This window comes from Penicillium nucicola (genome assembly GCF_028828085.1).
Source record: "Penicillium nucicola strain IBT 29836 chromosome Unknown utg000010l, whole genome shotgun sequence".
Classification (NCBI taxonomy): Eukaryota; Fungi; Ascomycota; class Eurotiomycetes; order Eurotiales; family Aspergillaceae; genus Penicillium; species Penicillium nucicola.
Window position 1 is genome coordinate 3,036,386 of NW_026643134.1, and position 20,027 is coordinate 3,056,412.

At 49.4% G+C, this 20,027-nt stretch overlaps 8 protein-coding genes across 8 annotated transcripts; 4 read left to right on the forward strand and 4 right to left on the reverse strand.

Moving 5' to 3' along the window:
* Nucleotides 1-162: 162 nt before the first annotated feature.
* N7511_009703 (DUF1774 domain-containing protein) lies at nt 163-1,235 on the reverse strand (the record flags this gene model as incomplete). The annotated part of the gene is made up of 3 exons (XM_057132080.1): nt 163-362; nt 464-903; nt 1,012-1,235. The coding sequence occupies 3 exons, from the start codon at nt 1,233-1,235 to the stop codon at nt 163-165; spliced, it is 864 nt and encodes a 287-aa protein (XP_056980068.1).
* A 656-nt stretch (nt 1,236-1,891) lies between these two features.
* Nucleotides 1,892-2,950, reverse strand: N7511_009704 (inositol monophosphatase family protein; the record flags this gene model as incomplete). Its single annotated transcript, XM_057132081.1, has 1 exon — nt 1,892-2,950. One exon carries the CDS (start codon nt 2,948-2,950, stop codon nt 1,892-1,894), a length of 1,059 nt encoding a protein of 352 aa, XP_056980069.1.
* A 458-nt stretch (nt 2,951-3,408) lies between these two features.
* On the reverse strand, nt 3,409-4,619 carry lap1 (putative aminopeptidase; the record flags this gene model as incomplete). Its single annotated transcript, XM_057132082.1, has 2 exons — nt 3,409-4,389; nt 4,440-4,619. 2 exons carry the CDS (start codon nt 4,617-4,619, stop codon nt 3,409-3,411), a joined length of 1,161 nt encoding a protein of 386 aa, XP_056980070.1.
* Nucleotides 4,620-5,307: 688 nt separating this feature from the next.
* N7511_009706 (uncharacterized protein) lies at nt 5,308-6,530 on the forward strand (the record flags this gene model as incomplete). Its single annotated transcript, XM_057132083.1, has 3 exons — nt 5,308-5,671; nt 5,764-6,274; nt 6,326-6,530. The coding sequence occupies 3 exons, from the start codon at nt 5,308-5,310 to the stop codon at nt 6,528-6,530; spliced, it is 1,080 nt and encodes a 359-aa protein (XP_056980071.1).
* Nucleotides 6,531-7,822: 1,292 nt separating this feature from the next.
* N7511_009707 (uncharacterized protein) lies at nt 7,823-9,220 on the forward strand (the record flags this gene model as incomplete). Its single annotated transcript, XM_057132084.1, has 2 exons — nt 7,823-8,922; nt 9,046-9,220. 2 exons carry the CDS (start codon nt 7,823-7,825, stop codon nt 9,218-9,220), a joined length of 1,275 nt encoding a protein of 424 aa, XP_056980072.1.
* A 2,440-nt stretch (nt 9,221-11,660) lies between these two features.
* On the forward strand, nt 11,661-12,380 carry N7511_009708 (double-stranded RNA binding motif domain-containing protein; the record flags this gene model as incomplete). The annotated part of the gene is made up of 3 exons (XM_057132085.1): nt 11,661-11,727; nt 11,827-11,886; nt 12,157-12,380. The coding sequence occupies 3 exons, from the start codon at nt 11,661-11,663 to the stop codon at nt 12,378-12,380; spliced, it is 351 nt and encodes a 116-aa protein (XP_056980073.1).
* A 2,931-nt stretch (nt 12,381-15,311) lies between these two features.
* On the reverse strand, nt 15,312-17,080 carry N7511_009709 (uncharacterized protein; the record flags this gene model as incomplete). Its single annotated transcript, XM_057132086.1, has 7 exons — nt 15,312-15,638; nt 15,700-15,784; nt 15,839-16,515; nt 16,576-16,657; nt 16,708-16,783; nt 16,829-16,961; nt 17,012-17,080. The coding sequence occupies 7 exons, from the start codon at nt 17,078-17,080 to the stop codon at nt 15,312-15,314; spliced, it is 1,449 nt and encodes a 482-aa protein (XP_056980074.1).
* A 719-nt stretch (nt 17,081-17,799) lies between these two features.
* On the forward strand, nt 17,800-19,495 carry N7511_009710 (tRNA-ribosyltransferase family protein; the record flags this gene model as incomplete). The annotated part of the gene is made up of 8 exons (XM_057132087.1): nt 17,800-17,943; nt 18,007-18,257; nt 18,319-18,402; nt 18,456-18,776; nt 18,829-18,886; nt 18,941-19,018; nt 19,065-19,252; nt 19,303-19,495. The coding sequence occupies 8 exons, from the start codon at nt 17,800-17,802 to the stop codon at nt 19,493-19,495; spliced, it is 1,317 nt and encodes a 438-aa protein (XP_056980075.1).
* Nucleotides 19,496-20,027: the final 532 nt, after the last annotated feature.

The following is a 20,027-nucleotide window of genomic DNA, read 5'->3' on the forward strand; positions in this document are numbered from 1 at the left end:
ACATTAGTGCATTGGCTTCATAAAACACAACTCCATTGCAACGAATGTCCGTATTCAAAATCATTTCATACCTCACCTTATCAGATGCCAGGTTACTCAGTTCCTGGCATCACATGTCATACTAGGAACAGTAGACATACTAGTCTCAACCTTTGGCGACGTTCAAACCTGGTCATTAAGCAGAGGAGCTCTCTCGCGGTCAGTCGACTCGGGGTGTGCGACACGACGGAAGAGGCTGTCACGACCAGTGTACTTCGTTGTGGAGATGTAGATTGAGACAACCAGGAACACCGCAAACACAACAAAGGCGAAGATCCACTGCAGGGCGATGATCTTGACAGCAACTTGACGTAAAGCCAGAGCTAGAGGGATATATGTATTAGCAAGTGACCCACTACATATTCGAGAATGGAACATTGACAGGATGGGGGTTATGCAAGGGGCATAAAAGGGCAATACGCACACAGCGACAAGATACTGAGACAATATCCAAGGATGTAGTCTTCCCGCAGGACAATATCAAACAATCCCACAATGAGGATCACCCAGATGAAAATGTTGGCGACGATCCTTCCGGGGAGGTTGTGGCTATGCACGGCCACAGCACCATTCCAGAACAACGCGGTCAATGTCCAGGCATAAGGTCCTGCAACAGCTGGGAGGTGGACGAAGGCTGGCAGACCACGATGACGCCAGTAGGTAATCCACTGGTTGAGGAAGTGGAAGATGAGGACGACCTCAGCACCCCAGAAGTAATTACGGGTCCAGAGGAGGATCCAGACGAACAGGAAGACGTTGTTCAGGATAAAGTGGGTGGCGACGTTGGCGGCAGCTGTGACTAGCACATTGTTCTTGGAGAAGAGGTGGTAGACATAGCTTAGCTGCGATAGGAGAAGCAGGATCCTGTATGCTGTTAGTATGAGAAATTTCAATTACTTCGACATATACAGCGTGACATATGATGTGGGTGGAGTGTGACAGTTATCCAGGTGGGGGGGATTGTCAACCTACCAGTAAATCCCAGTCAAAGTAGTGTTCTGACTGAACGGAGTGTTGTGCTTATTAGCCTGTTTCCAGATCTTCTTGCTCTTCTTGACATCGTCCGGCGAGTGCAAAGAGTAGTAAATGCCAACTACCACGACCAAAACCCAGCTAAGGGGTACGAGGACGCGGTAGGTATTCAGCGAGCTGGCGCTGTGGGTCTCGCGTCTAGCGAAGGGATTGAAGGAAGCCATGGTGAATATAGCCAAAATGAAGCTATGGAAGGAAAAGTCAAAGTAGGAGAGGGGCTACATATAGCATTTGGGGATCCCCAGGTCTGGTGACCTGCAGACCAATGGCACCATTGCGCAGAAATCCTGTATGCGGCAATTAGGCAATTAGGTCAAGTTGGATGATGTCATCTATCCGGGGTCTTTTATAACATACAGTTTGTATGTTGTACTGTCTAGAACTATGAGCTATCTAGAACTTTACTGAATATACCGAATTCGATGGCCTCTGAATTAAGAGCCCAAAAGTGAAGCATAGAACGATCCGGGAGTCCCAAGGTCCCTGAACCTGAAGTGCAAGTCAGTCCCCGCACGGTCTACGAAGATCAGCCTGGACTTGGTAAAAATCAGCCTTGGAACACAACTTAGTAGTGTAATGTCAGCCAAACAAAAGGGATAAGACAAGGATGTCTAAACTGGGAAGTGTTTCAACCCTAAACTACAATTGGTGTGACACTGACTTGCCTATTCGAGAATTGCGGGGCACCAACCTTATGTCGGCGATCAGAGCAACTATAAGGTTCTCGACAAGATTCTCTATTCTCTTTACGGTAATTGTAATTGTATATATGTTGCATTGGGTATCAATGAATATATGTAGCCAACAAAAAAAGAGAACTCTACAGACCCCGCGCCACTTTGACTTCTTCCAGAAGTCGCTGGTGAATCGAAGCAGGCGCAACAACCATACCATAACACCCAGCCAAAGTCCGACCCTGCGAACAATCTACAGCCCGCCCTTCCAAATCAGAGACCACGCAGCCCAACTCCTGCACAATAAGCATGCCACCTGCGTGATCCCAGATCTTGGACCGGTACTCCTTACTCAATGGCACCTTGATGAAAGCATTACACCCACCCTGCACTGCAATAGCCACATAACGCATCTGCGCCGACCACAGGTCAACCGGGCTTGGCCACGGAGCGCCCAGTCCAGCTGCGACGCGAGCGTGAAGCTCCAGGTTCTGCGTTGTGGCGGCCTTTGTATCGATGAAGTGAACCGCCGAGGTATCTGTGATCTGGGGGATCTGTTCGAGCGGTCTGGAGGGGAGGAGGGCGCCTGGGCCCATTGGCTGGATAGTTGCGCCTTGGCCGACTACTGCGGCAAGGAGTTGTCCGTGACCATCACGGTCGATGAGGGTCTCCGAGACGAGCCCTGATGCTCGTAGGTTCGGGCAGCCTAGCACGCCGATCTTTTGCTGGCCGTTCTCTACTAGCGAGAGGCAGACGGCATATTGCTCTCCTCGGATGAAGGTTGCTGTGCCATCCACCGGATCCAGGGTCCAGGTTCGACTGGTGGGGGTGCAGTTGCCCTTTGCGCCGAGATCGATTAGGTCGAGGAGTTCCTCGCGGGTTTGCGGGGTGTGAAGGAGGGCCTCGCTAGCTTCGTGGTCAAGGTGGGTTTCGGTTGCTAGTTCCCAGGTTCGTTCGAGGAGGACTTGGTTCTCGCGGAGGGCTGTTGCGTCCTCTTCACCGACAATCTCGTCATTTGGGAAGACATGGTGGATTGCCGCAATGATTGAGGCTTGTGCGGCGAAATCGGCGATTGTTACTGGCGAGGCATCGCTTTTGTCTAGGGCGCCTTTGTCGACCGCCGAGAGGAGTTTCCTGGTGATGAGGGCCGCCCGTTGCACTGCTAGGCTGGCCAGTTGGAGTTCCTGGGCGTAGGGGGTGGCCATTGTAGGAGATGGAGCCGACTTGGTCGTTCAGGTTTAGGAGGGAGCAGTATAATAGACCTCCCGGGGGATTGGCCTGTTTGGAAGTGAAAAATTGCAGTAAAATAAATCAAGATCAATGAGATAGTGGGATACATTTTCCCACAGGATCGTCGGAGATCATCACGTGAGGTGAATCACCAAGGTAATCTGTCTACGTCATATCTGGATGGGCCCGCTGGACTCGAGATTAACACTATGGAGTGGATACGTAAACCTGAAATTACTTGCCCCAATGAGCGATTATGTTTGAGAAGTTACATGGGATGTGGTAGAAGATAAGTCATGAACATCAATTGATAATGGGTATTAGCCCGAGGAAGCCGGAAAAGTGCTTAGGGGGTCTAGAAATGCGAGCTCCAGCTCAAAAGGTATATCGCAGAACGCCGAACCAACATATCAACACAGACAAAAGAGCAAAATCAGAATGGAGCAAAAGCCAATTCGTAAGCAAAGGCCAAGCTCATCTTTGCGTGCTGCAGCATATGATCAAAGCTGAGATACTCAATCTTGTCTTCGGTAGTGTGGATCTTCTTGTCGGAGTTCTCGAACTGAGACTCAATCACGAATGCCGAAGGATATCCATAGCGACTGGCAGAGGCATGATCAGAGCAAGCATAACCGCACTTGGTCTCGACGTAGGGGACATCGCAGTAAGTAGTGATGACCTCCTTGATGAAGGAAGTGAGGCCTGGGTCGACATAGTCGATAATGACACCGACCGACTCTGGCGCACCAGCATCAAGAGTTCCCTGAACATAGCCCGTCATGTCCTGTTGGAGCATGGCCTTGACGTTGCGCGATTCCTTCTTATACTGAGCATAGACAGCCTGGGAACCCAGTAGACCACCTTCTTCCGCAGAGTACCAATGGAACTCGACGGTGTTGTGGGCCTTGCCTTGAGCGATAGCCTCCGACCGCAGCAGGGCGCGAAGTGCTTCGAGAATGGTAACGGTTCCACTGCCATCGTCATCGGCGCCAGGTGCAGCCAGAATGGATGGAAGGAACAGGTTGATGCTGTCCTGGTGGGAGCCCAACACGACAGTGTTGTTCGTCTCGCCGGGGATGCGGGCAATAATGCTGAATTGGCCCCAAGGGTGAGAGAAGCGCTCAACGGTGGCGCCGTGGTCGCTGGCCCCGGATTCGTGGATCGCAGCGGTCACCTGGTCGAACAGCCATGTTGCAGACTCGATACCAGTCTGGGACTTGTAGTAACGGGTGTGGAACGAGGTGAAGTGCTCCAAGTTGCTACGCATATTCTTCTTGTCGAGAGTCTTAGAAAGAGGGTGAATGGCATCCGAGTGCTTCATCTCCTCGGGATAGTGAACAATGCGCGACGTGTGCAAGGCTCCGTAGGAGCCTGATTGCCATTCATCGGTGACATCGATAAAATTGACACCATCCTAATTCAACATTAGCCATGGTCAGATTGAAGCAGAGAGCTTTGACATACCAGTTTAAGGGACCATTTCTCCTCTTCCGTCACCCAGCGGGTCTGGTATGGGGCCAGTTCGATCAAAGACTTAGACTGTGGGTTCTGGACGATCGAAGGTGCCAAAGGCTGTTGCTCGGGGTTAACCAATGCCAGCGCGGTCGCAGTTGCGCTCAGCGCAAGAGGAGTGAAAAACTTCATAATGGATGTAATACTAGGATAATTGAGAAAGAAAAAAGCGGACGGGGAGAAGGGTTTTAAAGCTTTCGGAGCTAGGACGGGATCGAGAATGGGGGGCGGTCTCACGCGCCTTGTTACCCTTTAGGCGCCAAGTTCTGGACCCCGCGCTAGGCTGTCGGGGGTTATTCTTAGCAATTTGTTACCCGGTCTACCCGACTATCTGTTGTGTTTCGCGACCTGAAACGATGACCCTGAACCCATCGTGATGGTTATTTCCAGTCATATCAGTGTTGATTCTGTGTGCCAGGCGATCTGGGGGTGGAGAATGCCATCTCCACTATGACTATCACATGAGTCACCGGATATGACCTGGCAATTCAGGCTGCACAGGCAATTCACTAGTGCCATCCAGGGCCGTCCAGGACCGTACCTAGGGACTGTCCACTGCATCAGTCACTTATAAAGCAATCCCGAGGTCCACTCGACTCCACCTTTTGTCAACCTTGGGAGTCTCAGCCTCTATCCCAATCAGGAAAGCAGGGCTAGGGCTATCTAGGGCTACTTTCCACCAATCACAGGCCTGATTTTGCCCCGTGCTCTCCCTGCGAACGATTGGGTCAAACGGCCTTATCTCTGGCCTTATCCTCCCTCTCGTCCCCTCTATCTGCTTCTCTATCTCTCTCTATCTCCTCAACCCCAAAGTCCCATCATGGCTATTCACCCGCGACTTCGCCCTGAGGGCTCTGCGACCCTATCGCCCCAGCAAGCTCTGGCCATCTCCGCGTGGACGGAGCAACATGCAGTGGCGTCCCTGCAGGATATGACCCTCTCGGACTCCCCTGCAGACCGAACCCCTTCCACACCGACCCCGACGCGCTCATCGCTACGCGGTGCCACCGTGTCGCTGTCAATCCCGCTCGACGACGAAGCCGCTCCCGCTACCCAGACCGAGTCCCGTGCCCCGCGGGTCAGCTTCAGGCGCCGGGAGCCGTTGCAGCGTGATATCGGCAAGCGACGGGAAGCTCTTCTGAAGGGTAAAGATGGGAGCCGCCGGAGACAGCGCTGGGAAAACGGTATGTTTCATCTGCACGAGCCGGGTTGGCGTGGATGACTCGGTCATTCTCGCGTGTTGGCACGTGAATCTGCATGCTGACCGGGTATCAAGATCGTCTGTTGCACAACCCCTGGGCCGAGCCCCCGTCTTCCAAGGACTGGGATATCCAGCCTACATATACTCGGCATGACCCCATGCCTTACTACCTTGCGCCGCTGTGGGACGTTCACTACTCTCATAAAGTAGATCATCAGTCCGCTATGAAGGCAGCCAAGGGAGCTGAGAAGCATCCTATCCCCAAGGAACTCCGGTTGAAGTTGAAGCATGCGCGTGCCGCACGTGGGATGCTTCAAGATCTAGAGGAAGAGATTCGTCTTTTCATCCGTAAGTGGAACGAGAAGCAGGTCCTGTTGCAGAACGAAGGCTTGCAAGATGCCCCGGACTCGGCCAGTGATTCGGAAGATGAAATCGTCTTTGTTGGACGAAATGGCCAGATGCACGACGCGCCTGAGCGGAAGGAGAAACTCCGTCAACTGCGGGAAGAGATGACTTCTCACAGCGAACGCGATGGTGAGAAGATGGTTTATGAGAGTCCGGTCGATGAACGGGCGGCTGGATTTGGGTGAGTTTTCCTTTCGCCCTTTTAGGGTCTGTTCTTTACTGACTGGATCAGTCGTTGGTTGGTTCACTCGATCGCTTCCTACTATGGGTTGCATACCTGGTCAATCACAGTAGGAGACCGGCGAGAAGCCTATGTTGGCTTCCGACCTCCGGTCCCGGGAAGCCGAGCTGGGCTCGTCTCTCAGCCAGCTTGCAGCACCGAGGCCCTGGTTAAGCCAGGGGAGGAACTGCCCCAGCCTCTCTATGCGCAGATCTAAGCTGTCATTCTTGTTTCCATGTTGGACATGTTTCATTGCGGGGTCACTTTATCCAGGGTAACGTTGGACATAATATTGCAGCATTCCGACCAGGCCTGTTGAGTTTCTGGCTGGTCATTTAGTTTTCATTGGACATATTTTCTCGGTCGCAACTCAGGTTGGCCAGAGATTATCTCTCGTAGCCAAGTGTATGCCCAAAGCAGCGGTCGGTTGGGCAGCTTGATCGTAGGTGGAGGCTTAGTCGGCAAGCCTTGTTCGATACGAAATCTCGCAGAGGTCGTAAGCTCCGGTCGCTGATCTTGTCGTCATGTCAGGACGCGCTAGAATTCTCCGAACCTTCATCAGATAACCTAAAATGAAGGCTGTCGCCTCTCGGTTTCATGTGTAAATGAGACTCTGCCCTGCTCCACCCGGAACGGACCGCACACAGGCCCACGGTTTGCCATGACGTCCCGACGATGCCTTTCAAAGTATTTGAGCATCTGAATTCCAATTCCAATTCCAATGCAGAATGCAGATTCTGGGTTCATGTACAGTACAGTAGCATTCAGAATCAGAATTCACGCTTGGACGAGGCCTGAACCCTGACATAATGAAACTCGTGTCCAGACTTCGTTCTATGCAGGTGCCCGAGATCTCACTGGCCCGGAGGGGGATCATAGAGGGGGAGGAAGAACGAATTATCAGTTGACACTGGAGACACATCACACAGCCTCGGGGGCTTTCTATAGGCTCTATAGGTATGATTTGTAGTGAGGCTGGCACTTTGTTATCGTTACCGGTGAGCTCTGGCACTCTTATTGGTGTCAACGCAAGAGGGGGGTTTCATGGCCCATAGTCAAAGATTGATCGGGTACTCAAATGACGAGTAGACATTTCCCCCCTACCTTTTGCCTTGTTTTTTTGAACTATTCTCCTATATCTTCCTCTTCTTTCCAATCGGGAACTTTTATCCCCCCCCCTGTTCTGTTCCCTTTCATCATATGATCCCTTTCGAATCTTCCGTGGATTGCGGATACCTCAATTTCCCTTCATGCCAGAGCGCCCATCTCTCTCCTCCCCACACGTCATGGGAATCTGACATTTGAACGCGCAAAACTCTGAACTCGTTTCACAAAAAGAATCCGGGGGTGTTGCATGTACCTTCATCTGACCACCCTCCGGCTTATTTACGGCTGACTTACACCTTATATCCGACTCATCCCTTCTCCACCAGTTCCTTGCTTTCGGTTCACTGTGGATCAGTGATAACTACTACAGATTATATCCTTTTTTTCCCCCTCCCTCTCAAAATGGGCTCTTATAAATCATGTCAAGATCGCCCTGGTGGCGGCAGTTCCAGTTCAACGGATAGCTCGACATCCAAAAGTACTGCGGCTACAGCTTTGAGTGACCGCCTCAGCACAAAACACCAAGAAAGAACTGTAGTATATGAAGAACGAGCTCCGAGACCCAGAGACTCCGTCTCCACATGTGCTTCATCGGCTGGTTCAGCCACTGATCTCTCGCATGAAGAACCACGATATGAAGTCCACGAGCGGGAAGAGTTCTTCCCTCTTGACGCTATCCCTTCGACCCCATCTTCTTTCGCGCCTTTGTTCCCGTCGTCAAGGCGGCTGCTGATCCGCCATGATGATGCCACTATCGACGGTAATATGAACCTGCGCGTCGATACCCCCGTCCACCTCAGGGATGGCTCACAGCGCGATGTCATCCTCTTCCATCTGCGCATGTATGATCTCTTCGCAAGGAAGTTCTCCTTTCGTCGCTACTGCCGTGACTCCGGGCGGGAGGTATGTCACTCGGCAAGGAGGGAAGCCTCCTCGGGACACGATAAACGTCCGGCGTTCCGTCGGTCGTGGAGTACCGTCTTTGCCAGTCTGCGGCCAGGCTCAAGTAGCAATGGTGCACCGTCGACAAGTACAACGACTGCACATGGAGATCTTAAACGACAAGATTCGGACTTTGGGCCTTGCCACGTTCTCAAGAGCGCCTGTCACGAACCAGGTGTGAGCGACGATGTAGAAGCGGAAAAGGCACCAGGTACTGATGTCGAGAGGCCGACACTGGTGGATACTATTCTTCTGGAGTTCTCCAATTATGCGCATGTCGAATTGAAGAGGAAGGGCCCTGGCCTGAACAAGAAGTACGAGTATGAGTATTGGTCCACTAAGTATCAGTGGCGACGCGAGTTCCGCAAAGAGGGTGATCTACACGAGGTGTCGTATTTCCTGGTTGACACGCGCACTTCCAAGACCATTGCCCATCTGGTCCCGGACACTCTGGCGCCTCTCGATGCGGTCGAGGAGGAGAGCAAGGGGGGTTGGGTCCCGCCGTCATCATTGTGGATCAGTGATCCTGCGGTTTATGAGAGGATGCCTGACATGGCCGAGTAAGTCCACGTCTGTGATGGCTTTTGCCTTGGAGCTTCCCCTCTTTTATTTTTATCTTTCTTTTCTTTTTCTTGCCTCGTTGTTTTTTTGTCTTGTTGTTCTCTGAGGCTGATGGGTTCCAGTGTGATTGTGGCTACAGGTATTGTGGCGCTAGTTGACGATTGCATTCGTCGTCGCTGGCATCAAGAGCGCCGGCCTTCGTGGATGCTTCCCGCTCAGCACTTGTCGAAGAGCTTAGAGCGCATGGGCCCTCGGCGCCTGATCGGTCAAGTACTTCAGCGACGAGGATCTGCCTAAGCGACCAGGGGCTTGAGGCCTAGATGGCTCATCAACCGTGGTTGAGATGTATGAGCTGTTTCTGTCCTGCATCAAGCGGGATGAAGACTTGGATTTGACGACCTAATGACTTGATGTGGTTTAATGTCTTATTCTAGCTTAGCTTTCGGGACTGCCTTGCTTGCTTTTGCCCTTTGGCCCTTTTATGGCTATTTTTTTTTTCTTCTATTATTCCCCCCTTCCCCCTTTTGATTTTGACTTTTATATTTCTATTTTACCGTCTTCTCATCCGGTTGGCTTCCTGTCCTGTCGGCAGAATGTACATCGGGACTTGGGCCCAAGTCCGGGCGATCCTCTAATCCGAATCTGACTGGGGAACTGGAAGGGGCAGGCTATGGCGGTTCCATATTGCATCTGGATTTGGAGCAGGGGGGGTTTCATCACATCTTGCATTGCATTGTTCTTTATCAGCTTGCGTGTATATGAGCACATCTCTCGTGCGTTGCTATGCTGGCGTTGCATATCGAGTACTAGTTCAAGCCTGACCTCTTCGCTTCAGTGTCGATGCGTACTTATGTAGGCATGAACCATGGTTCACCGTGGGGTTTTATAGTACATACATATATTCGACTGGCTCTCGGCGCTTCCAAGTATCAGATCCCACCCTTTCCCCCCACCCCTCAAACAGGGGAAACGCCAAACTAGCGCCGTGGTGAACAAAAAGAATCCCCAAAAAAAGCACACACATTGATTGCGATCGATTGGCTCTGAATGAATCTTTTCAACTTTAGCGCCAGTGCCTAAAGACCCTTGCTGGCCTTGCTGCCTTAACCAAGAAAGAAAGACAGAAAAAACAGCCAATGCCAGACGCCGTTGGGGTTTATTCGGCTATTCTTGGCTAATTAGCGCCTGCGAGTGCTTAAATTGTGCGGGGCCCGTTGAGCAGAAGAACAGCCCTGAAGTGCCTAGTCCTCTGTCGAACATCGACGTGTTACGTGCATAGAGCCGCATTGCTGAGAACCATGGTTGCGATTGACTCTCTGCATGAATGCCCAACTCGCTTTGCCAAAGGGAGGCGAGACCCCGTTCGCTCCGGGATGGCTTGACGGAGAGATTCAGTGACCGTCCATGATTGGTAATGGGGACTGATACCCCTAGGGTATGATCATCATGACTTATTGTGATGTTCTTCTTCTCTAGATATCCGGGCTAGCGTGACGTTCTTCGTACCTTTGTCGATGCGCGACACGTTTTGACGTCTCCGACAATCCTTGCGTCATTCCAATATACTTCTGACTTCTGGTGGCCGAGACAGTGTTCATGCTCATGCAGGGCGGCCTGGTTGATTTGGTTCAAGAACCTCGGAGGGGGAATGTGAACGACCAAATGTCTATGATGAGCTGGCAGTACGGCCCAACGGAGTAAATACTCGGGCATCGTCATCGAGAATAAAAGATGCACTAATTTAGCTCCGCTTTTTGGGCAGAGATTCAACCCCTCATGCATAGTCCAGGGTTTCCAGAAGGTGTTCCGCCGATTCGGTTGGAACTAATCTCAAGTTGGAGCTCTAGGGCTTATATGTTCCGCTACAGAAATGACTGATGATACAACGAGACCGAAAAAAAAGAAAAGAAAAGAGACAAGGAAAAAAAAAAAAAAAAGGAAATATCAACGTGGGGTTCTCTGAGTTGTTCACTTTTTTATCCAATCCGCATCCAATTTTCTCAAAGCTGTCTGTCTTCTTTTACGTTTCTTTTTTTTTTTCTTCCTTTTTCCCCTTCTCTGAAGTCTTTGAGAGAAAACCCTTTGCTGTATCTTTGGAAATGGGAGACAGGTAGTCTGTTACTAGTAGCCGTTACTGTGATGTCTAGCGTTTCTTCAAGGGCTTTTTAGTCGGCGTGCGCCGGGCCGTTCCAGCTTGCAGCCTCAAATGATCCGCATGTTCTTCCCATTGCCTACCTTCACTGGTGGATAAGGGAGGGGGGGATTTAGTTGACGCTTTGCCATGTCCACATCGACATGCATAAGCCCGCCCCGTTAGGTTTGACGGTTAGGCTGCTGTTTGTCTCCAGGGGGGGGAATCGTCCAAAATTAAAGGGAAAAAAAGGAAAAATGAAGGAAAAAAAAAAAAAAAAAAAAAAGAGAGAAAACAGCATGCGAGAACGGCCCTTTTGGCATTGAAGATATGGCCCACTGTGTATATGACTCCCCGCTCCCCATGATGCTCCTTGATGGACATTTAAAAAGACCTCGACAGCTTCCAATCAGGTCCAATCGAGATTGATCTCTTCTTCCTTTATATCTTGGTGGGAAGTGCTTTGGCCCTCTTCTCTTCTTCTATATCTGTCGCATTTATTTTCGACACATCTTCCCCTCAATCCCACTTCATACCTCAAGACCTCACGGCCTCATTGTCTCAGTGCCTCAATTGCAACTATCTCAGTCTTCTCTATTGGTCAACATGTCATTCACCGGGACTCAAGGGGCTAGCATTAGCAGTCGGCCGAGCTGGCAAGATCAGCTCAATGGTAAGCATTCAGCCCTCCAACGGCCTGTCCCAGATCCTCAACCTCAATCCCACAAGTGATGCTTGTCTATATGAACCTGAGCTAACTGAACTTTACCAGCCTACTGTACCAGTACTAAGCGGACTCCTCCTGTCTTCAACATCGTCTCCGATCGGCGAGGTACTTACCCGATACTTTGCCCCTCTTCCTCTTCCCACCGTCGTTTCCTTCGGGATGCGTATTATTTTTTGAATCTCATACCTGTCTACTCAATCAGCTTGTCTGACCTGTGCCCTGTCTCCGTGTGTGTGTCTCGGCATTGCAGGAAGGGTGTGGAGTCTTGCAGAATGAGAGAGAATTCCCCCCTCTATTCCCCCCCCCTCCCATTCACTTGTACACCGACTTTTAGTTCCTGGTTTGACTGATGCTAACTCGCCTTGGAAAATACAGGAGGCCGTACTGCTTGGTCTAGTACTGTCACCGTCCAGGGAATCGTGACTCCTATTGCGGCCCGCTACTGGTATGACGGGCAATTCGTCAACAATGCGAAAGAGGACGCCGCCGAGGTTGCCCTGAAGACATTGAGCCAACAACCTAGGACTTCAACTGTCTATCCAGGCCAGCTCTATACCCAGCAATCGACCGGCTTTGGTCGTGGTGCTGGTGGATTCTGAGTGAACCCTCGATTTCCTTACACGTCTTGGGTGGCTTTCTCTTCTTTTCTTGTGTTTTTAACAAATTTCTTCTTTTTTGTTCCTGGATCCCTGTTTTATTGGATAGATGTGTCTCTCTCTGTGTGTGTGTTGATTTGATTTCAATTGCTGCTAGCAGCTGTGGCCGCTCGCCCTGGGCGCGGGATCCACAGTCCTTACAAAACATACCCTTGTTGTTGCTTTTCTCACTTGCGTTTTGCGCTGCAGAAAAAAAAACTCTTCTCACCGCACCCCAACCCGGCCTCCCTTTCCCACGTCGACGTCCGTTTTCTCCGAAGTTCGCTGGAAAGCGTGCATCATCCGGCCGACGACTATCCTAGCCGTTCCCGGTTTCTGCAGGATTTTGCCCACAGTTCGTGATCATCTGCCATACAAGGTCTGCCAGACACATGATGATCAGGTTTTTTTATCAACACCATTTGCGAAATCCTTGACAGATGACGGGTTCCAATGCAGGTCACTACCTTGTTTCGCACTTGTGAAACCTCGAACCCGTCCGCTGTGATACCCACCCAATACGAGATTCCGTCGGCCCAGGTACGGTGTGGTATCTAGGGGTTTGGGCTTTGTGTGTGACCGGTGCTTGACGTAATTCGCCAATACGGCCTGGGACTACGATTCCCTTGAGACATACCTTTTGCCGACAGATTATTAGTTTCTGCTCCCCGTTTGAAGGGGATCAGACAGGGCGCTGGTGCTTTTGTTTGTGTTCGGGATTCTGGATTTGCCTTGAGACAAAAAGCGAACAGGATATGCTTTGTTGTTCTCATTGGTGAAGGGCCACGTCAAGTGACTATGAGTCTGCTCTTTGGGGGTCGATTTGTCTATTGCATGAATGTATCATACCTGATGCACCTGCTACTGTGTGGCTCAGATAACAACCGTTGGGTTCTCGACTACAAGTCCAGATTGGCAACCGCAAGGAATATAATCCTTGTCTGTCTTGTTGGCTGCGCACCCCTGGAGCCGCACAGATGTTTCTCGGTTTTTGCTAACACGAAAAGCCACTTGTCCAGATCTCAAGTCTAGCACATAGCATAGGCGGCTTGGACAAGAGAACAAAGGTCACGAAGTAACTACTGGAACAAGGCAGGACATGGACTTCCGTTTCTGGGTGCTTTGCCTAGATCTTGGACTTGTTCATTCTTTGTCCGCTTATTTGCTTTGATTTCTATTTTTTTTTACTTTTTTCCATCTGATCTAGTTATACGCTTTTGACAGGAGTTTTCTTTGGTCTGTTTCTTTACTTTAGTCTATTACGCTGCTGGGTTTGGGCAATTTGGACGCGCATCTGGATTCGGGTTATATTATATTGGTATCATACATGGATGGTACCGGACTTGGGAGTGTTCTGGCTGATCTCGGCTTCTATCAGATTGGTCTCTTTTCTCTTTGTTACTATAGGACTACAGAATATCGACAGGACTTGTTCACAGTGGTCTTCTCCTTTGATGGGTTTAGGATAACTCATTCGTTGGGACTAAAACGCTCCATCGTCCCAATTAGGATATTGTAACGCGGTTTGGAAAGTCTGTCGAGAGTTGCGGGTTTCTTTGCCGCATTGGCCTCCCGGCAGCTGAAATTGCATATGCGCGGGTGGCATAGCGTTGCCATGTGTCGAGCCAAACGCTAATCTCCGATACATATCCATGTTGGGCAGCATTTTAACGGGAAATTTGCCAATCTTCAATTTGAACCGAACTAACATTGGGATAAATAGGGGGGTCTGGAGACATTCGAAGTATAACATGATGTTGAGTTGTTTTTAACTCACCTTGGAACCGTGGATTGCTCTGAACTCTAATCCTTAGCGAACCCTAACTCCCCTTCCTGAGGCTTCAACGGGTTTCTCGACTTGGTACTTGTTTCGACATGCAATGTAAAATATCCTATCGCTTTCTAAATTATGAATGCTGAAATATTATCAATCTTTACAAATACAAAGATCATCAGGGCCTTGACTGATCGTCAGTGCTCTTGCTGGATCTAGCGCCCGTACCATAATAACCCGCTGATCCACCACCCAATCTAGGCATCCATGACACTCAGCCCTGTTCGGGCGGTGGCTATGTCGCCCATCATTTACGAGCCCACAAGTCAAATCACTATATAAAAGAAGATAACTTTGTTGCGAATTAGGCATACACCTAACATCCCATCTTCGTGGGGGTCAAATGTGCACTATATAATTGGAGACAAAGGTCCTACGCTTAGTGACCTCCACATATCCTCAAACATTTGATTTCCAGTCTCGATCAGAGAATTTCACAATTGATACCTCAGAACCAAGATCCTCCCTCAAGAAGCTCTGACCTCGCCCAAAATAAAACCATGTGTTTCGGTTTATCGAGTAAGGGTCAATATGACTCTCCGCCCCCTCGCCGAGTACCCTATGGCAATGAGCCCTATGGTCGCTACAGATACAATAAAGACCACGAGAAATATTTAAAGAAACAAAAGAAGCGCCGCTCCAATAATGCTGCTATTGCTGCATGCGCGGGAGCGGGAGCGGCGAGTGCATGTGGAGGCGGTGGTGGATGCTAGATGTGAAGAACGCCAACCAGATGATAATTATGGTCCAATCCTGCAATGATCAGCTATCTTCGGCTAGTTCTGGTCATTGTGAGCTATATAAATTGGTCGGGAATATTCGGGTAGCATGTATAGTAGCAACATCCAAGCCTTGCATAATCCCTACATGAGAAATTATCCATTCCCATGCACCAAGTGGATGTTCTTCATTCGTCATGGATATTTTAACTAAGTTGGTTTCTATTTCTTCATTAATCGGATGTAGCCTGGGCTTCCCACATTCGGTTCTACTTCCTGGAAGCCAAGAACGATTCTTTCCACATGTCGATCTCCCCTCTGCACGTCTCCCCACTCATTGAATCAGTATGCAAATTTAGTTCCATCCCTGGCTCCATCTCCACGGCGATTTCTCCAGCCATAATATATCCTTAATAGGATACAGCCGGCTGTAACGAACAACAGCAACGCAGCATTTGTCCAGTGGCCAGTTGGATACCCTTTCTTTGCCTCGTCGCTTTTGTAAATCCAGACTCCGACAATTTGGCCCGGTGCACCGAATGACACATTCAGTGCGATTGCAAGTCCTGCGCCTGCGGTTGAGCGGAGGTTAGAGGAGAGCCAGCCTAGTAGCGGTGGAATACATGCAAAGGAGCCACTGGCTGCAACGATGAGACATCCATAGCGACTCTAATATTGGATCAGTTTCATTTTGGGGGTGTGTCTGGATTTAGTGCCCTAGTTTTCTTACCTGGTAAGAGCTAGCAGGCAAAACTGCAGATGCCAGAAAGCCCATTGCTCCAATGAATGAGAAAACAGCTGAATGAAGACCGCGGCTATCAATAACATGTTAGTTCAGTTGTTATCTCATTTTGATCGAAAAGACATACCTATTGAAATGGTCCGCGGACCAAGCCACAGCAACAGTCACAACGTAGGCAACTGCATACGGAGGCACAGTCATCAACTGAGAACGGAGATTGGAGTACCCCAATCCCGAAGTAATAGCTGGGGTGAAAAGCGAGAGACTCGAGAATGGGGTAGATATACCAAAGTACACCGCATAATGAGCATACAATCTCCAATCGGTCAGTGTGCCCTTGGCATCCTCCCATGACATGGCATGAGCAGAGCCTTTTGATCCCTCCTTGGCCAAACGGCTCTCTGCAAGCTCCTTCTCCTCGCTAGACAGCCATTTTGCAGTCTCGGGATAATCTGGCAGAAAGAACCAAACCAGAACGGCAGAAGCGCATGACGGTGCCCCCTCGATAATGAATAGCCACCTCCAAGCGGAAAGACCATGGGCACCATTCATATGGCCCACTCCAAATGCGATAGCTCCGCCAAATGCTCCGGCCAAGGTTGCCGAGGCAAGAATCAGGGCTACACGGATCGATCGCTCAGAATTGCGGTACCAAAATGTTAAGTAGTAGACGAACCCGGGAAATAGACCGGCTTCCATGGCTCCCAGTAGAAATCGTAGTCCGGTTACTTGTGCATAATTATGCACGCCTCCGAGACCCATGGTTGTTGCACCCCATGAGAGCATGAGAAAGGCAATCCAACGCTATTTCAGGTTAGTCCGGCCGAAATCCACTCGATGCCATGCTAGAATAGATGCACATACGCTTGGTTTGAGCTTCTTCAGAAAGTAATTTGAGGGTACTTCGAACAGTGCATATGCAATGAGAAAAACCATCAATGCGATTCTTTGCAAGTTAGCGGTCTGCCTCGCATTCTATCATTGACACACACTCACGTAAATTGATACGAGGTCATATTCGTTTCCGTGAGAAGGTCATTGCCAGTATTCGAATTGAGGATTTTGGCGTTTCCTAACAACCTTAGCTTTGAATTGGCTTTTCAAACTCTAGGCATACCGATGTTTGACCGATCAAGATAGCAAAGTAAATAAATACCAGCACACAAAGGGATGATCCGCAGATCTTGTTTCCAGACCAGCGCCTTTTCTCGGGCTTCTAGGACAGGGTCAAGAGCTTCAGGGCTCGCATCCTATATCGGGGTTAGTCTGCATGAACACGTCAAAATCCCGTACCAGGAACAAGGGGTAAATGAAGAGAAGAGACCTCTGAGGCATATTCCACATCTGGGATATACTTTTCTGCCACCATATTGACTGGACTGCTAAGCTCACAAAAGAGTGACAGAAGTAGGAAAATCCCAGGGGGGTTTGAGAGTCCCGCTTGTTTGCTTTTTTTTGGATTCTTTCCATTATTGGCTCGAGTGAACGGCCTCGGATCCCCGCACTAACTGACTCGGCATTCCTCCGATTTTGGGTCAATTATAGTTGGGCATCGGATTCAATACTTTCCGATCTGCTTCTAACGATGTTCGAAATGCTTGAATTGCTTGACTAGGTGATTTTTTTCTAGAAGGGCTCAATTGGGTGTTTCGAAGATATCGGGGTTCCCCGGATCTCCACACTGGAGTTGAGGGTCTGGGGTTGGCGCCCTTGGGTGTACTGTGCGGCAATCGAACAACTGTACACAGTTCCAACTAAGAATCGACCGATATTAAGCCCAATTGAGGTGAAGTATATATCAGAGAGCGCTACTACGTTACATTTAAGCCAACAGGATTCATCTGGTGAGTCCTGACACCCGAGTCATAACTTAGCTCTAAAACCGCACGTTACAATTCTGTTTAGACTGAAATGGAACATACAATGACTGGAAATTACCGTGTTTAAAGACATAATTTAACTCAAGAGAATCTTATAACTTTTCAAACCTCAACTGAAAAACCAGAGCCGCAGGCAATGCAAACCAGACAAACACCTTATCAGATAAAATGTCCGCGTCGCAAACATCCCACCCCCACTGTCTGCTCCATGCTATGCTACCGACTGGCCAGATCTCCTAGACCCTCACGCACAGCTCTATCTGTGTCCATTGCAGCCATGTCCACTACCACTGAGCCCACCCGGAAGGCTATGCCCTCCGCACTGACCTTTGACCGTCACGCCAAATGCTCAGTACGTTCCTTCTTATTCTCCGTTACATGGGCATAGATCTAATTCGTCAAATAATTTCCATAGACTACCAAAGCCCGTGCCAGTACCCTCCACCTTCCCCATGGCTCGGTTCCATTGCCAATCTTCATGCCTGTCGCGACACAGGCATCGCTCAAGGGCCTGACATACGACCAGCTGCGCGATACAGGATGCATGCTTTGCTTAAATAATACATACCATCTGGGCTTGAAACCGGGTCAGGCAGTGCTAGACTCGGTCGGGGGAGCTCACAAGTTGCAAGGCTGGGATCGCAATCTCTTGACTGATAGTGGAGGGTGAGATATCATATGCCTCAGCATGAAGTTACTTCTTACTAACCGGGCTATATTAAATTAGCTTTCAAATGGTGTCCCTGCTGAAGCTGGCAACGGTGACAGAGGAAGGAGTGCGATTCCTCAGTCCTCACGACGGCTCGCCGATGTAGGTTCTTTGCTTGATTCTAGCACTGGACAAATTTACTAACTTCTCAACAGGTTGCTTACCCCTGAACACTCAATCTCTCTCCAGAACTCCATCGGTTCAGATATTATCATGCAACTAGACGATGTTATCGCCACAACTTCTCCAGATCATGCTCGCATCAAGGAAGCCATGGAGCGCTCTGTGCGATGGTTAGATCGCTGCATCGAAGAACATAAGTATCCGGAAAGACAAAATCTATTCTGTATTATCCAGGGTGGTCTGGATCTTGAGTTGCGGAAACAGTGTTGCGAGGAAATGGTCGCTCGAGATACTCCTGGAATTGCTATCGGAGGTCTATCCGGTGGTGAGGCCAAGGAGGAGTTCTGCAAAGTGTCCGTCCACCTTCTTCAACATATTGCTATCAACGAGCTGACCCGATCACAGAGTGGATACTTGCACAGGACTACTGCCAGAAAATAAGCCTAGATACGTTATGGGCGTGGTATGTGTCTCTGATACTCGCTCTTTGGTTTCATTACTAACATAATGATTTTAGGGATACCCTGAAGATATTGTCGTCGCAGTGGCTCTAGGTGCCGACATGTTTGACTGTGTTTGGCCGACACGTACTGCGGTAGGTTTATCGAAAGTTCTCTTGTATTCGTACTGATTTCGACTAGCGTTTCGGTGATGCGATCGTCTCTTCTGGTACGATCAATTTGCGTCGCAAAATCTTCGAAGAAGACTTTAGACCGATCGAGGAAGGTTGCACTTGTACCTCTTGTCGTCCAGTTGAACAAGGAGGTCTCGGCCTCACCCGAGCATATATGCACCATATTACCGCCAAAGAGACAGTCGGTGCTCATCTGTATGTTTTGATTCATCCTATTATGATGTGGTCTTTGCTAACATTCTCAGTTTGACGATCCACAACGTTCACTTCATGCTTACCATGATGGGAGCTATCCGACAGGCCATCATAGAAGACAAATACCCAGCATACCTTCGCAAGTTCTTCTCAGACATCTACGGAGGGGATAAGTCCAAGTACCCCGAGTGGGCGATCGGCGCCCTGCGTGGTGTTGGGGTGGACTTATTGGCAGACTCATAACTGCGTTATCACTGCCCTACAAACGATAAAAAGCTCGATCATGAGCTGACGATATCTTATTTTTATGTTTATTTTTATTTTCTTACATGGACAATGACTGCATTCCAGCGCTGTTATTTGCATCCTCTTCGAGGCAACCTTAAAACTTGAATCTAAAAGAATTGAAAAAAATCCATTTTTACGTTTGATCTATTGTGAAATGTGTTATACTTCTGAAGGGTTGGTTGGGTGCTCTTAATTGCGACAGTGTTGTGATAACAGTTTTGGCTTATATATTCAAGATACGATACTTTCTCCATCAACCAGCCAAGTGGTCGAGCAGCAACTCGGTCATTCAATCTTCCTTGGTCTAGTGGTGATGATTTCCGCTTGTCATTAATACCGATAAGCGCGGGAGACCGGGGTTCGATTCCCCGAGGGAGAGTTTCTTTTTGCACATCGATCAAAATCCCGGGTTCTTCTTGGGATTAGTTTGATGTTTGTGCTGCTGATTTTATTTCTTTTTTCATGTGTCTAATCAATATACGTAGGA